The sequence below is a fragment of the Phoca vitulina genome, unplaced genomic scaffold, assembly GCF_004348235.1.
Source record: "Phoca vitulina isolate PV1807 unplaced genomic scaffold, GSC_HSeal_1.0 scaffold11, whole genome shotgun sequence".
Classification (NCBI taxonomy): domain Eukaryota; kingdom Metazoa; phylum Chordata; class Mammalia; order Carnivora; family Phocidae; genus Phoca; species Phoca vitulina.
The window spans coordinates 6,986,732-7,004,757 of NW_022589714.1; the positions used below are offsets into that span (position 1 = coordinate 6,986,732).

Here is an 18,026-nt window from a genome sequence, read left to right on the forward strand (position 1 = left end):
CCTTTTTATTTTAAATTAATTTTCTTTGGCTATTAACTTACGTTTTTATTTTTAGACTAATAAGTTTCTTCTTTTTTTTTTAAAATTTATTTGAGAGAGAGAGAACACAAGAGCACAAGTTGGGGAGAGGGGCAGAGGGAAAAGCAGAGTCCCCACTGAGCAGGGAGCCCGATGCTGGGCTCGATCCCAGGACCCTGGGATCATGACCTGAGCCGAAGGCAGACGCTTAACCAACTGAGCCACCCAGGCACCCCTAGACTAATAAGCTTCTTGTCAAAAAAGGAATAGTTGCTCATTATTTAAATTTAAAAATACAGAAAAGTAAAAAGAAAGCAAGAAGCAATGGGTGTCACACTGAGTGAGCATCATTTCATGCTTCTCATGTGTATGTCCTTATACAGATAGAAGGAAGCATAGGTGGTGGATGGAAGGAGAGAAGCAGACATATGGCTAAATGGACAAAACATTTTATAAGAACAGGATCACTCTTTGCAAGTTCTTTTTTTTTTTTTTTTTTTTAATATTATTTATTTTTGAGAGAGTGCATGAGTGGGGAGAGGGGCAGAGGGAGAGACTCCCAAGCGGGGAGCCCAACTCGGGTCTCGCACCCATGATCAAGAGTCGGACGTGATGCTCAACCAACTGAGCCTCCCAGACGCCCCTACAGGTTCTTTTAAATAAAATATTAGATTTAGTTTTTCTTAAATCTGTAAGAAAAATTTCATCCTAAGAAATATTATATCCCAAAAGAACCCTTTAAAAGAAAACAGATTTTGAAAACCACTCAAAGATTGCCAGAATCATGCTGCTTTTAACTGCATTTTCAATTTTATACATTATCAGTTTTCCCTTCTGTGAAATATAAGGTAGTAAAACTCTTACATCCCCCACTCACATGCCTTTTACTCATTTTTGTTGATTTCATTTTTCCTTGTTCAAGTTTATTTATTATATTCTATCCTGCAACCTTAATTCCCCTCAGCTTTTGAATTTAGGTCTTCATTCTGATTATTAAAGAGATGGAATGCTTTTCACGAGTCCCTTAGCCATAGCTTCTCCATTCTGGAATTATTTTGATTGGTTTATTTTTTGACTAAATTTTCTTAATCCATTGTTTTTTCAAGAAGGGTTCATGAGGTCCAAATTCTGCAATGTTTTCATATTAAAGTTTTCTATCCGGGCAAATTTTCTTCATGTATAAAGGAAAAAGATACTGTCTATGTACCATTACTAAAAGTAATTACTTAGAGAAATGAAAATTAAGAATTCAAGAAGAGAGAATTCTGGTATGAAAGCACTGGCTGACTACAACTTGAGTAAGAACCACCTGCCACCCTTAGCTGCCACTTCCTAGGGAGAATGACAGTGCTAGCAGATCACACCTCATTCACTGGCCACATTAATGGATCTCCAGTGACTTGGAAGGATGAATGCCAGCTTTTACAATGACTCCGTTTCTTTTTGAACACTTTAAGTTCTCCACAAAACCTTCTACACGGAATAGTCCAATTACATATGACTACTACTCTGTAAGGAAAACCCCTGCATGCCTACAAAAAAGATTAGAAAGAAATCTTTGGGTGAGGCGCTACTGGTGACTTGTTTCTTTTTTTGACTTTTCTGTAATTTCCAAATCTTTAATAACCATGTATTTTTTCACTTTTAATGAAAAAGTAAACTTTACACTTAAAAGTTAGCATCTTGAAGAAATTATATTTAAAAATATAAATTTCAAATTCTTCATTTACCTCTAAGGCAGATAAATGAGTGTTTACTGACTGTTCAGCTCAAACTTATAGTATTTGAATATGAGCCTCAAGATCTCTTCAAGGTATTTCTCATAAACATTCTTTTTATTATTAACTGAGTAATTTATTGGCCTTAGAATTATTCCTACTGTTTGGGGATTTATGAGGTACCTTAAAAGGTGAAAATTGGACCAGAACATACATTAATCACATTTTTTAATTCAATATATATTATCAGGGTTTTATAGCAGTATTATAATTTTACTTTTAAGTCAAATTTAGACTAGCTGTTGTAAAGTTTCCATGCAATTTATATTATTCCTTTGATACTATATCTTGATACACATTATTTATGAAAAGTGTGCTTTGAAAGCACTGTTAATTTGAACTAAAGTGCTTCATAAAGTTAATCAGCTTCTCTTTGATTCATCACTTGGATATTCTTATTTGTTATTGCTGTGACTCTTTTAAAGAATAGTATTTAAAATTAGTAAGGCCTGAAATTATCCCTGTCCACATTCTCCTCACCTTTTTTTAGCTCCGTTTATCATTTGACATGAATCTTGGGTCAGTTAGCCTTCTCTGTCAAATTGAGTGAAATGTTGATTATGGGCAGCAGTTCTGACTGCAGTGAAACAGCTGTGTTACAGAGTTAGACCCCAGCCTCTTTCCAGATCCTCTTCTATCCTACTGTTCCCATTGTATTAGTACTTACTGTTACATGATTGCTGAATACACATTCACCTTTGTTTGCATTTGTGGTGCTTCTGTCCATTGTTTACAATATTTAGAAATCTTATCGGGAACAAAAGTCATCAAGCCTGCAGCTTTGGGTAAAGCAGCTCCCAAAACTGAAAGTTGCCTGGCTACTCCTAAGAAGGCTGAAGATTCTACAGAAACTGATTATTGTGTTCAGTTTCAGAATGTAGGTATTGAATTTCAAAATCACATTCATAATTTTTTTCTGTTTTATAATATTAAAACTAAGTAATAATGACATTTGTTTTGCATTAAGCATGCTGTTCTAATCTTACTGAACATTTATTGATTTCTTTCTATAGCAGAACATTGTTAACCATGTCATTTTTATTCATTGTGTTTTTTTTTTTCTAACCACCTGTTTTCAAACATAGTATGTAAATATACTATAATGAAGTAATGCTTCTCCTTAAAAGGATTCTTCAGGATACCATAGTGAGAACAAGGAGACCGAGTTAATTATGTTTAAAAGAGTTCAGGAAGCAGAGGAAAAATGGAGGGGTGCACAAGCCCTAATTGAGCAAATTAAAGTTACATTCTCAGAAAAAGAGAGAGAGCTGGAAAATAAGATGGAAGAACTAAAGAGACAACAGGAAAAGGAACTCTTCAGACTGAACCAAGACAATTACATTCTTCAAGCCAAGGTACTAGACACATTGTCCTGTTTCTCCTTTTATTGAATAAAAAGAACTTGTACTCCCTGCAAAAATGCATTGTCTTCCTTTGTTCCTGGGGCTGTCTGACTTGATGTATTTGCTGTGTAAAATATGAACATGGTTCCCAAGACTGCCTCCTCACAACAGAGCCTAACTCGAACCCACTGGGAAAAAATCAAAATTTAAATTGGCTCATTTTGATAATTTTCTTCTGTTAGCAGTCCTTTTTGAAAACAAATCCCTTAGTTCACTATGACCTTCAAAGAAGACAGTTTCAGAAAGAACTGCTATAGAAGGCCTAGATTCAGAGAATGACACTGTGTAGCATTTCTGAGTTACTCTCATCACCAGAACCATCAGCACAAAACATCACATTGTAATGATTTAGCTAGTTGGTGTTAATTCCATTGTAGTTATAGGACAGTTTTAGATCTATGCATGTTGAGTTTTCTGTTATTCTTTCTTATCTCTCACTTCATCATCTCCTTTCCTAAATAAAATAATGTCTGTATTTCCTCAAAGTTAAGTAGCTTTGAAGAAACAAACAAAAAGCAAAGATGGTTACATTTTGGAGAAACAGCTGATACTGTCACTGAAGAAAAATTGAAGCAAATTCAAAAAGAAATACAGGAACAAGAGACACTTCTTCAAGGATATCAACAGGTGTGGTGAATTTTCAGCACTTTGTGAATTTGTTCTTGAGATTTCTTTGATTATAAAAAGTAAGGCATATTAAAATATTTCTATGCTCATGTAGCGGGTAACAAGAATTCTGGCAAAAATGAGTAAGTAATAATTTGACTAGTCTGAACATTTTTCATAGGCATATAATTAAGCTGGTTAAGAGCATGGGGACACTGGGGAGGGTACGTATTGTGGTGAGCGCTGTGTATTGTGTAAGACTGATGAATCACAGACCTGTACCCCTGAAACAAATAATACATTATATGTTAATAATAATAATTAAAAAAAAGAATCCAGTGTTAGTCCTCCCTCCACCTCCTGCTGTGCAGCCTTGGGCAAATCACTTCACCTCTCTAAGCCACTTTGCTCATCTGTGAGTGGGGATGGTAATAACAGTAGCTGCCTCATATGATGGTTATGAAATTAAAATATGAAAGTGCAAAAAAAAAATGAAAGGGCAAACCAACCTCTTAGTACCTGGCACCCAGTAACCAATTAGTGAATGTTGCCTGTTACTATTTTTAATAGCCATATTCCTTAGACACTGCCCTATTCTTCTTTAGTTTTCTGTAATGCTTTTCAATAGATTATATTGATTAGTTTTGGTATTATATTCAGAAATACAAATCTGAAATTAATTGCCAAAGTGCTGAGAGTGAAAAAATTTGAATTAAATGAGAAAAAATCTGTGTGTCCTACAAGAAGGCAGATATTTGCCATGTGTGATGGATTCTTGGTAATGCTGACTAGCCAGTCAGCCAGGACAGGTTTAGTGATCTCCAGCATAGAACTTCATCTTAGTTTCCTCCCCTTTTTTCCCTTACTCCCTTCCCCTTCTCTTTCTCACTCATTACCTTTTTCTCTTTTGACTTTTAAGCATCAAGCCTATCAATAATTAGCATTGTCATCTGAGGATAACCAGAGAAAGCATTGTCATATCAGTGATTCATAACTTTCCTATAGATGAAATAGTACTGATTTTGTAGGGCACACTGCCCTAGAGTTAGTGAGAACCTTCCAAATCCTTTGCCTGCCATTGTGATCTTGCTGTAGAGAACACCTGTTTGTGTTTTTTGTTTTTGTTTTTGTTTTTGTTTTAAGATTTATTTATTTGTTAGAGCAAGAGTATGGGGCAGGGAGGGGGCACAGCAGAAAGAGAGGGGGAGAGAATCAATCCCAAGCAGACTCCGTGCTGAGTATGGAGCCCAGCATGGGGCTCAATCCCCTGACCCTGAGATCATGACCTAAGCCAAAACCAAGAGTTGTTCACTTAACCAGCTGTGCCATCCAGGTGCCCTGAGAGCACACATTTTTAAGGAGTATGTCACAGACCCATAAGGATGCCAACCACCTTCTCCCACAAATATAACACAAAACTTGCATATCTGTATACATTACATTGTGGGTATTTAAGCACAGACCATCTTACCAAGCACTAGGCCAGACATGGTGAGATAGTCCGTGGTTTTTATTAGATCCTCAAAGGTCCTTGGTTTTCATCAGATTCTTAATTTTAAAAAAGTTAATAAGCCACAGCACCTAAGCACAGATTGGTTTGAGTCACTCTTTAGTCTAAGGCTAGGGGAGAACTGGGCCTAGTATCTGCTTTGCCTTGTCCTTATACTTTTAGAAATACCTGCTCTCTAACTCCCTGCTCACAGAAAGTTCCAGAAACAAGCATGGAAGCCCATCGTGGCTATCTATATCCAGTTACCTCATTGCAGGAAGCCAGGCTAGAATCAGAAAAAAGAGGATGCAGACAGTCCCAGTGGGCCTTTTGCCCCTAGTCCACACAGTTAGGCTGTAGTTACTTCTGCAGCCACTCGGCCTGCTTACTCCTGTGAAATACAGCGCCTTACACTGACATTAGGATCTTGGGAATTTTTGCAACTCTTTTTTTCAAGTAAGCATTTTGGAAAGAATTTTTTCAGGTAACAGGTTTTCTTCTGAGATGATATAAAGAGTTTTAAAAAGATTTTGCTTACTCAAAACCAAATAAATGTAAAAGACTTTGAAAATGTTTAAAGGATGTATCTGTTATGAGCATATATACTTATGTAAGTACTAATGACTATTAACTAAAATGTAATTTTCTGTTTATAAAAAGGAAAATGAAAGATTGTATAATCAAGTGAAAGATCTCCAAGAACAAAACAAGAAAAATGAAGAGCGAATGTTCAAGGAAAACCAGAGTTTATTCAGTGAGTTAGCTTCCTTAAAGTAAGTTCTTTTTGAATTCGTAAAATCAAATATATGTAGACTATTTCTAAGCATTTTATTGTTATGCTAAAAATACATTTATTTTTACTTAGAACTGAAAAAAATTTTACACTTATTTATGGTTTGTAACTTTTATAGGTTTAATATTCAGTATATTTTTCTTTTAGTACTAGATGGCTAGTAGTACATATTTTAGTATTTTTAGCATACTCATATTTGAGTTTCACATCAGTTTTAGGAAATTGAATATACAGTATTCCTCTTGATCAGTCATTAAGCCTGAGATGCTTAGCCATTTCCTAAGGAACCATGTGATTAATCATACTAAAAATATATGTATCATATAACTATCACTTAATGTTTTAGGTCAGGTTCTGTAGAAGTAGAGCCTGAGGTAGGGATCCTTATGGAGGTGATTTCTGGGAGGATAACCTTAAGGAGAAGGGGAACAAGAGAAGCAAGATGGGATAAGGGGGAGGGAAGGTAAGTAAGAACGTGGTCTTAGCCAGTGACTGGCTTTATTTATTCTGTTCTTACCAGAGAGCTCAGGAAAACAGATTACATCACAGAGTTGGTCCCACTTGAGGCAAGGGGAGCAATCTTTTATACCCTCAAACTAGTCAGTCACTGGGTGAGGTATGCCCCAGGAAGGGAGTGGGGGATATCCTCTAGGCCAGGGGGCAGAGGCTGCTATTTGGCTGAGGGCATTTCTCCAGAGAAGAACTTGTGAGTTGTTATTAACCAGCACTCAGCACGGCAGGCTCAGGGAGCACCAGCACCTACTTAGGAATCATATTTCAGACTGTAAGATCTGTAAGATCTTTTAGATAATACTACATCCAACTTTAACATATTGAGTGAAAAAGCTGAACTCATAAACATGAGCAAGTTAGGGTACTGTCTTTTAGGAAATGGCTCACTAGTTTTGTGTCACTTCACATAGACACCTGATCACTTAGATGGGACTGCTATTAGAAGAAGCTTCTTTGGGGGCGCCTGGGTGGCTCAGTCAGTTAAGGGTTTGCCTTCAGCTCGGTTGTGATCCCTGGGTCCTGGGATTGAGTCCTGCGTCAGGCTCTCTGCTCAGCGGGGAGCCTGCTTCTCCGTCTCCCTCTGCCTGCTGTCCCCCCTGCTTGTGCTCGCTTTCTCTCTAACAGATAAATAAAATCTTAAAAAAAAAAAAAGAAGTGCACCTGGGTGGCTCAGATGGTTAAGCGTCTGCCTTCGGCTCAGGTCATGATCCCAGGGTCCTGGGATCGAGTCTCACATCGGGCTCCCTGCTCAGCGGGGAACCTGCTTCTCCCTCTGCCTCTCTCTCTCTCTGTCTCTTATGAATGAATAAATAAAATCTTAAAAAAAAAAAAAAAAAGCAGCAGCAGCAGCTTCTTTGGCCTTGAATGTATGACCCCAAGCCAGTTGTGATAATCTGCACAGTTCTGATGCGTGAAAGCATTTATATCTGATTTCAGTCAAGTATGCTTCAATAAAGCATTCTAAAATATCACATCCTATATTACATGGGTTTAAAAGAGATCTATTCCCGGATCCCCAACTGAAGCTTTAAATGCGCTTTCACGATGAAATAGAGGGTTTCTTTACAGTAGGATTAGATGATTTTAAATGCAGTCCTAAACTCCTTGTATAATGTTTCTGGAAAACCAGAAAAATTGATTCTAACTTCAAATAATAGACTGTGTTTGGTTTTGTTTGTCATTTATCATGTGTATGATTGGTGATTTGTGTTTCTTAGAAAGGAGTCTAGAATGATGTAGCAGGGAAGATGTAGCACCACAGGATAAATGCAGCACATCTTTCTCGCACATTGAGTTTTGTTTCTCTGAGAATTAGTAGAAAGTATTTTTATATTATAAAGAAAGCAAGATGTTAGGGTTTCAATTTTTTTAAATTGAACAAACATCTCCCTTATACTTCTTTTACTATTTTAATATTTTAATCTTTAGAGTAAATAACCTTTTTTTCTTCAGTGGCTCAAATAGTTGCAATGTCCATTAGATTTTTTAATTTTAAGAATTGTATGTTTTGCATTGAAAGGAGTACTTTGTTTAAAAAAAATATTTTTTTATTTTCAAAATAAATCAGAGAACAGATGCACAAAAGTCGTTTCCTGTCTCAAGTAGTTGAAGATTCAGAGCCCACCAAAACCCAGAATTTTACAGATCTGTTAGCAGAACTACGGGTGGCACAGGTAAGTTGCATAAGTATAGTAAAGAATTTATTCTTAAAATTTCCATATGTGGGGGTGCCTGGGTGGCTCAGTCATTAAGCGTCTGCCTTCGGCTCAGGTCATGATCCCAGGGTCCTGGGATCGAGCCCCACATCGGGTTCCCTGCTCCGCAGGAAGCCTGCTTCTCCCTCTCCCACTCCCCCTGCTTGTGTTCCCTCTCTCGCTGTGTCTCTCTCTGTCAAACAAATAAAATCTTTAAAAAAAAAAAAATTGCCATATGTGTAAAAAAAATCTGTTTTTGTAATTTATGAATAGATAAAATCTGTTATAAATTTCATACCATTAAAAAATTTAGCTATATCTTAAATTAACATTTAATATACATGTGACCTTAGAGAAAATGACATAATACTGGTTTCGATAGCATCCTCTTTATTTTTTTTATTTTTTTTAAATTTTATTTTATTTTATTATGTTAGTCACCATACAGTACATCATTAGTTTTTTGGGGTTTTTTGTTGTTGTTGTTGTTGTTTATTTTATTATGTTATGTTAATCACCTACATTACATTGTTAGTTTTTGATGTAGTGTTCCATAATTCATTGTTTGCATATAACACCCAGTGCTCCATGCATCCTCTTTATAATCCAGCCTCTCATCTAGTGATCGTCAGATGGAGCCATACTGGAGGCATAACCTTACTTAGGGCATATATACCTTATTTCAAAAATTCCTTCTTAGAAATGTAAGCTAAAATAGGAAAATACTTTGAAGATGATTGTTCACCTTAAAATGTTAAGTGGCTTTTTACTGGTCTTCAATGAACTGTGCACTTCTAGAAGGCAGAGACTGTGTCTACAAATATTTGCCTCCCATGTACTTAACACAGATGTGAAATACAATAGCTGCTCCATAACTTTTTTTCTTTATTGAATCATATTATAAAGGACATGGCTTAGAATTTTCTGAAGTGGTATTTACCAGTGGGAGAAGTTTTGGAATTTTGGGCAGGTTAATTCTATTTTAAGCGGAACAGTTCCATATACTGCACAATTTTTGTCATCCCTGTCCCCAGGAAATATGTGCTCACTGCCACATTTCCAAACTTGTCCCCTGTGGGATGGTAGTTAATTCTCCCCACTCCCTCCCATTAAGAACCATGACATGAAACTAAAAAAGCCCTTCTAACCTATTGAATGACTATATGAATTAGAAAAATGCCAAATGCATACACTTTTTAACGAGAAATTATATAAAGTTTTGTTACGTAGAAATCTAAACATACCCTAGTTTAATAACATGTTTAGCAGCCTTTTGTGGTATTTAAGATGCAGCTTCAGATATGAATCTATTTGGCAACTTTCTTCAGGTGCATGTATGCATGTATAGCATGATTAAAGAGATACGTAGTTAGGCAGATAGGTTAGAAGAAAGAGTGAATGGTTGGACTCTCCCTAACTCCCTTGCCAGTAGGCCTCAAAAATTAGCAAGTTAAAAGAGAAGTTAATATCATTGTATTATGAAGGCTTGGAAAACCATAGTAAGGTTTCAAGCCAAACATCAGCTTTATTCAAATTGTTATTTGCAACCTTTTTAAAAGTGCTGTTTTGAAAATATTTTCTGACAGGAAACTAAAACTTCTACTAAAAACATCAGAAAATGCTGGACAAAATAGAATAAACATCTTGTAAATGCAAAATGTAAAAGCTCTCAGGAAAGTGAGAGAACTCTCTAGGGACCAGAAATGAGGAGGGATAAAAACCTAACAGTAAACATCTGCTCCTAGGCCTTCAGTTTAGTAGCCATGGGCTGGAGCTTTAACAGCAAAGTAGAGACAGGACATCTGGAGTTCAACTGGCCTTATCCTTCAGTACGGCAGCAGACTAGGAAAACATCCGCCCACTTTTGCAAGGAGCTAAGATGTCAAGAAACTTTTCTGTTGTTTTAACTTGATTGCTAGATAGGATAGGGAGAAAGTGACAACATGGTTGGATCTAGAGGGTATTGTGCTAAGTGATAAGTCAGAAGAAAACAAATGCCATATGATTTCACTTACGTGTGAAATAAATGAGCAAACAAAACAGACTTGGAGGTGCAGGAAACAAACTGTTGGTTACCAGAAAGTGGTGGGGGGTGTTGGAGGGCAGGTGAAATATAAATTACCAGTTATAAAATAAGACACAGGGGTGTAATGGACAGCAGAGGGTATCTAGTCAATAATGTACTAACTTTGTGTGATGACAGACCATAACAAGACTTACCATGGGGATCATTTCATAATGTATAAAAATATCAAGTCACTATGATGTACACCTGAAACTACAGGATATTTATTGTATGCCAGTTATACTTCAGTATTTTTTTAATTAAAATCTCTTTGGCTACTGTGAGGAGAATAGACTAGCTGCTAAAAGTGGAAAAGGCACACTAGTTAGGACGTTATTGCAGTAATCCAGGAGAAGTGAGAACAGTTCATTGGGAGGTCTTTAGGCTATGTTGAGTTAGATGATTAGAATTAATCTAGTAGTCTATGGGGAATTACTAATAATTTGGCAGGGTGGAAAAACGTGATGACACCAGAACTAAATTTAGGAAAAATAATTATGTATTTTTTTTTTTTTAAAGATTTTATTTATTTATTTGACAGAGACAGCAAGAGCAGGAACACAAGCAGGGGGAGTGGGAGAGGGAGAAGAGGCTTCCCACTGAGCAGGGAGCCCGATGTGGGACTTGATCCCAGGACTCTGGGATCATGACCTGAGCGGAAGGCAGCTGCTTAACGACTGAGCCACCCAGGCACCCTAATTATGTATTTATAAAAAATACGTATATAGAATTTATGATGGATGGGGTAAAAGAGAGCCTATACCACAATTTTTTGTGGCTATAAATAATATGCTTTTGTACTTCTATGACTATCAAGAAAGAAAAAAACAGTTTATTGGAAGACATCAAAAGACTGAAGCAAGACAAACAAGCTCTTGAAGTAGACTTGGAAAAAATGAAGAAAGAGAGAGACCAAGCCAAAGATCAGATTGCTTATGCCACAGGTAAAACGCTGAGCTGAAACGGTTTGCCTTTATACTCATAAGTGTTCTAATCTTGAATTTAAGTAATAGTTGCTGTTACTACTTAAGGAATCAAAATACTATTCCTTTAAGTATGTTGTTATTTTAGAAAATTTTTAAAAAACCGATTATTAATAGGTATGCACATTTGATTGGTTTTAGCAGGAATAATTGCAGGATCAGAAAAAATCAAGGATCATTTTGAATTTGTGGCATCTTGTATTTATTCATGTTCATGTCTGTCACCCTAGCTAGATGGTGACCTTCCTGAGGGCATGGTCTGCCTTTTTATCCCTGGGTCTGAAACCTAGGCTCTCAAGTATTTGCCAAATGAACAAATAACACTGTACTGTGTTTATAGAAAACACAAGGATAAATGTGACATTCTCTGCGAGGGAAAACAAAGGAGAGTAAGATAAGAATGCAGAAAAGTTTAGTATTTAAAAAATTACAAATAAACGTGAGACATGGTACTATGATACTACATAGGAGTTTTAGGGAAGAGTAGCATTTGAGCTGGGTCCTGACAGATTGGAAGACACAGAAGTGAAGGGATGGAGGGAGGTTGCTGGAGTGTGTTTCTTGAGCATGTTATTGAGTGCGCCTATGGATTGGAGCTTAGGATGACAGAACCCAGGGCTAGAAAAGTGGATCAGAGGAGCCCTTGGAGGGTCTTTCTGCTGTGATATTATGATCTTCAGTGTAAGATATGTACAATAAAATCCACTTACCCGTTTGTAAGAAAATTACATTTGCTTTCCTCATCTGTAAAATAGAATAATAATAATAATAGTGCCCATGATGTTTGTTTTGTTAAATGAAATCATGCATGGTAAACACTCTCTATTGTTTCCCGTTGCAATTTTTAATGTAATTATAGGAATTCATGTTTATTATTTCTTGGACCCAACATTTATTGTCCCATGGAAACAACTTTGCTTTTATAATGAAAGTGGGAAAATAACTGATTTATCAAAAAATTTATACACAGCCAATTTTGCTATGAATTTGAGGATTTGGACTTTGAAGACAGTTTTCATCTCTCTTTACGAATTCATTAAACTGGACACTACATTGCAAAGATCTTTTTTTTTTTTTTTGCTTCTTATTTTTTCATAATGCTTTCATTATATAGGCATTGGTTTTCATATAATTTAGTTTATTTCCATATTTTGGAAAATTACAATCAAGTTCAGGAGTTCCTTTTTCTTATAGGTGAAAAATTATATGAAATAAAAATTTTAGAAGAAACACATAAGCAAGAAATCAATCGTCTGCAAAAAAGATTACAGTGGTATGCTGAAAATCAGGAACTTCTGGATAAAGATGCAGTTCGGCTTAAAGAAGCAAATGAAGAAATTGAGAAGCTCAAACTTGAGGTAGTAAGATCATTTTAGAAAGTATTTCTGTGATGAACCCTATTCAACATTTAGTTCTTCTTAGCCTTATAAGTGTAATTGAGTCAATACCGTAATCTTTAATAATGAAAATAGCTGGCTTGGGTTTGGGTTTGCTCTTAGATGTGTAGTCTGTTTTCGATTAGACTGAGAATAAATCTAATCTCCTTTTCATAACCCCTCAGGTCCCCGTATTGTCTGAACCCTGTCTGCCTCTCCAGCCTCATCTATGTGTATCACACTCCACACGTCACTCTCCTGCAGCCACACCAGACCTCCCCCTGATTCTTGAACATGCTTGCTCCACGGGTTGCCTTGGTCTAGATTACTCTGGCCTAGTTTCTTTCATGTCTCACTCCTCATTCAAGTCTCAGCTCCAGTTTCTACTCCCCAGAAAGACCTTTCCTGATCTCCTCATCTAATGGAGCTACCAATCCTGCCCCCTTCTGACCTTTCTTCCCAATCTGTCACTCTATTTTATTTTCTTCATAGCACTTGTCACTCTCTGAAGTTATTTTATTTACTCGTTGATTTACTTTATTAGCTTATCATGTGTCTCCTCTACTGGAGTGCAGGCACTATGAAAGCAGGCTTATCTTGTTTGCCCTCCATATCTCCAGCACAGCGCCCTATCTGGGAATTCATAAATGAATGAATGAATACATTATGCGTCTGTCCTGGGGTTTCTCAGGTGTGTTTTAAATATGCTTCATAACATTTTCTTTACCTTTTGATAGGTTGAGAAACTGAAAGCTGAATCTGGAAATCCATCTATTCCGCAGAAGATACGTTTAAAAGAGAAAACAGCTGATGCCAAAAAAATTCAGGATCTAGAGCGACAAGTATGTGTTCAGGGTAAATTTTCATTAAGGTATTTTATATACTGTGCATTTTTGTTTTCTCTCGTTTCAGTAGTTCCTACAAAATATAATTGACCTGAAAATTCTGTTTTTATTAATTTATTCTAATATAGAACTGTCCTTTAAATACTTGATACACAATACTTAAAGTGACAGTAATAAAAGTAGTAAACAAAATCATTTTATATAGTCTGTGGCTTTCTGCATAAGGAATGTGTAGGCTGTTGTGCCTCATTGGATGGTAGACCTGTGGATGAAAGGTTATTTTGCATTCTAGCTCTATTAGACATCTAGACACAAGCAGCATTTTAAAACTCTGGGTATAGAGTTAGGATTCCTTCTCCTGATGAAAGTTTGGTGAGACAGGAGTACAGGAAAGGAGATCCTTGAGTTGAGAACATGTTAGAAGTGCTTGGGAAGTGTTGCAAAATGCCCTGGAAATAGAACATTTAGCCTTCCAAAAAGCTGGCCTTAATTTTGAGTTCTCGCTCACTGTCAAGCTTCGAAATATTCATTTCATGGTCTGGGTAGCTGGGAGACCTTTTCAAAAATCATATAGTGATGCTGATTAGGATAAAGATGTTTTTTCATTGAAGTAGTTATTTTGTAGGGTGGAATATTAACTTTCTCCTTGTTTTTAAAACTCTGTAATTAACATTTGTATTCATAACTCAGTATTAAAACAAAATAAGAATTTCCAGCCCTGTTCATAAGAGAGCATGAATCTGTAGTCAAGTCATGACACTTCAATATATGGCCATTATTCCATCACAAACCCAAAACTCTGAGGTCATCACTGGGCTGACTATTATCCCAGTTTTATGAGAGAAGGAAAACTAAACAAAAAATTAACTTTGTTACTTTTACAGGACCTGTTCTTATATTAAAAGGTATGATTTCTAGTTGGGCTCAGTAGCCAGGAAAGGAATAGGGCAGAAGTGTCTTGAAGAGCTACAAATATTCTGAAATAACTATAGTCCAGGATTGCTTGGCTATTTTTCAGTGCTTAAGATTTAAATTAGCTAATGTAGATGAAGCCATCTGGAACTGTGAGAGAAAAAAGACCAAAGAAACTTCTTCTCCACCTGATGACTTTAAGAGAAATAATGTAGAACTAAATGTATCAGAGTGAAAAACAGACGCATGCTTAAAAGCAAAATTAAGACTTGAAATGATGATCCATATTGACTAGAAATATAGCACTTTATGCAGTTACCTTTCTCTTATTAATGGTTTCATTAAAAGTTTATTGGTTTACCATTTTAAACTATATCTTTCTAAAATATTGCTCATTAATAGTATTTTGTATAGTTTGCTGCATGTACATTTCAGATCTTATTCTGTTCCCATGAACATTTTTATCCTGATGATTTTAAACGTTAACATATATTTTAAAATCAAGGTATATCACAGTATATTCAGAATCATTTTGGAGCCATGTTCTGAAATAGATTAATTATAGAATAATTAATAATAATAATAATCTCCTTTTCTAAATAATACATAAGTAAAAATGGGACTAATTAATTAGATGCATGTTATAATGAAAATTTCAGATTATGTGCTGTTTTTTACTCATGCTTTTATTTAGTGGAATATTCCATAGTTTAATTTCCATTGAGAATATTTAAAAAAGCATTTACTTTGTATGAGAGCCACACTGGTATTAGTGACCAAAGAATAATATTAAAAAGCAAAATTAAAGAAAATATAAATAAAATTGAATTTTCCCCCAAAAATGTAATAAACATTTAAGAAATCAAAATTAGATTAAAACATTTCTTAAAATTTTAAGTGAAAGCATTAATTATAAATAATGTTATAAACCATTTTTCAAAATCGAGATCTTTTTTCAATATATATGATGTGTTATGTGTATGTATATACTTTTATATGCTTAGATCTACTCCAAATAACTAGATTTTTAATACCAGAGAAAGCAAAGCTTTGAAAATGTTGCAGATGAAATTATCAATATTTGTATCTGGATATATTACAATTTATGGTACATATGTGAATGTGCAAGCTGTCTTCATGAATGGAAATATTTGCTTTTAACTTTGCAAACGATAAGATCCTTGAATACTTACCATGAACAATATTCAATCTATAAACAGGATTTTGAGCACCAGCAACCCATCGTGCCTTAGGGAAAGGTAGTTTTTGAGACCAGATCATAATAAAAGCCAATATTAACAAGCCCTTATGGTATGCTGGGCATTCTGCTAAGCACTTTACCAAGATAAACGTCATTTAATCCTCACTTAAATTTATCAGTGCCATGAAATTGGTATTGTTGTCATTCCCACTTTACCTCTCTTGTCCTGTTTTATTGTATTGTATGCTCAGAGGGTAGAAAACTGCTCAACAAAGAATTTCATGTTTTATATATGTTTTTCTAAGATACCTTAACCATAATACCTTTAATAAAAACAAGTATACACACATGCACATATATAATATCAAGCTCCAATTTCTGTGGGCCTTGGCACTGTTCTTTCTTATAGAAAGACCATAAAATATGTTATTGTTTAATAGACCAAATGAAAAGTAGTCTTTTGTGAAGACTTCATTAAATATTATCTAATCCTCCTTGCTTTCCAATTGAAAGAAGTAACTTTAAAATAGATCAAACTTCATTTGGAGGGGGACATTTGTAGGAGGGATGAGGTTGGGTGGAAACTGTTGCAGATAGGGGTAGGTGCTTAGGAAGCTATGTGTTTATTGCAAAAATTCGGTACATTGATGTGCATATAAGTCATTTTTCAATTAATAGATACTATAAACATGATCATCCAAGGGAGTCTGTGGAAAAAAAGGAAAGAGCATTGTCCTCAGAAAGATTGGCTATTACTAATATAATAGAAAGTCCCAAGATCTATTTCAAATAAATATAAGAGGATTTCTATAAATTAACCAGTACTAAACTAGACATTATACTATAGGGTTTTAAAATCACATAATCTAGTGATATAAAATTTGAAATTAATCCATTTTTGTGCATTTGATTCAGTCTTAAGATGTGATATAAACATCTCTTTGAAATCTAGCCATGACTGATAGAGCATAATCTAAATTTATACATCAAACTGCTTAATTTTAATATATTTGTGACCTTACATATATGCAAAAATATTTTAAAAGGTTAAGGAAATGGAAGGAATTCTAAAGAGAAGATACCCCAATTCTTTACCTGCTTTAATATTGGCTGCATCAGCAGCTGGTGATACAGTGGATAGAAATACAGTGGACTTTATGGAAAAAAGGATAAAAAAACTAGAGGCTGATTTGGAGGGCAGAGATGAAGAAGCAAAGAAAAGCCTTCGGACCATGGAACAACAGTTCCAGAAAATGAAGGTAAGAGCCAGCTAGACCCTCAAGGTCTCAGTACGATGGGCGCTGGGCACTTCTCAGGTCTCATTTTTACAAATTACTAAATATCCTTCCCTATAAAACCTTTGCCATGAGTGTCAGCAGATGCAAAAAAAACCTAGACCCATCCTATCTTTTTTGTTTCAAGCATGGAAAATCAAGCACATGGCCCCCTCTCAGTGATAGTAGAATTAGTGGAAATTAAGTCATGAAAAGGCAGAGTAAAACACCTCTGATGTATATTCAATAAAAAATTGTTTTTTAGTTACCATGGTTGAAAATACTTTTTTGAAATTTCCCTAGATAAGGGAGAAGGGAATAAGAGAGAAGAATATGTCTTGGGGGTGGAGCAGGCTGTTGAAAATTTTTTTCTGAGTTTTCTGATCCTTCATGAGGAAAGAATTTGAAAATACAAGTGCTAGGATGACCAAGTATAAAAGAAGATGTGGTATTTCATTTACTTTTAAAAATTTGTTGAGCACACAGTTTCTGCGGTAATTCATGCTAGATGCTTTCACAGACATTTTAGTTCATCCTGCATCATCCTTCAGTCACTGGTGAGAAATAGATATTGCTACCCTACTTTACAGACAGGGCAACAGAGATGTTCACAATTGAGCATCTTGCCTGAGGTGCTACTGCTGGTGAGGGATAGAGCAAGGCATCAAATCCTAGGCCAAGCTGCTTCTAGGAAGCAGATCTCATTCTCCACAGATTTCCATCCTGAGAGAAGCAACAGATGATAGGATATTAGATTCCAGAAACAGTAGAAGGTTGAAAACCTGGAAATACATTGGCCTGCTGGTTAATTTAAGGTCCTGTCAAGGAAGTTGGGTTTATTCCATCCTGTTTTTCATATCTCTCAGTTCTCTACCTGGTTCTCTTTCTTCTCTCACTCTCCTAACTTCCAAGATGGACTTCTCTTTTAACCACCCAGTTTTCAACCATGCTTACCTTCCTCGCTTTCTGCTCCAGTTCACCCATCTCTTTCTCCACTCCTCCTCTCACACAAATCTGTGTTTCTGAGGAGATGGCCCAGTTGTGAGAGTTGGGCTGTCACAGATGTGTAGGTGTCT

The 18,026-nt window shown here is 35.7% G+C and overlaps 1 protein-coding gene across 1 annotated transcript in view; it reads left to right on the top strand.

Annotated features, from left to right (window-relative positions):
* The window catches only part of CEP162 (centrosomal protein 162), a 100,230-nt gene that overhangs the window by 49,186 nt on the left and 33,018 nt on the right, over positions 1-18,026 (top strand). Inside the window, exons 14-22 of the mRNA XM_032409340.1 lie at positions 2,540-2,673; positions 2,924-3,151; positions 3,686-3,826; positions 5,955-6,067; positions 8,168-8,273; positions 11,177-11,303; positions 12,537-12,700; positions 13,456-13,560; positions 16,723-16,935. Of these exons, the coding sequence (XP_032265231.1) occupies positions 2,540-2,673; positions 2,924-3,151; positions 3,686-3,826; positions 5,955-6,067; positions 8,168-8,273; positions 11,177-11,303; positions 12,537-12,700; positions 13,456-13,560; positions 16,723-16,935 (1,331 nt within the window). The remainder of the gene's footprint in view (positions 1-2,539; positions 2,674-2,923; positions 3,152-3,685; positions 3,827-5,954; positions 6,068-8,167; positions 8,274-11,176; positions 11,304-12,536; positions 12,701-13,455; positions 13,561-16,722; positions 16,936-18,026) is intronic.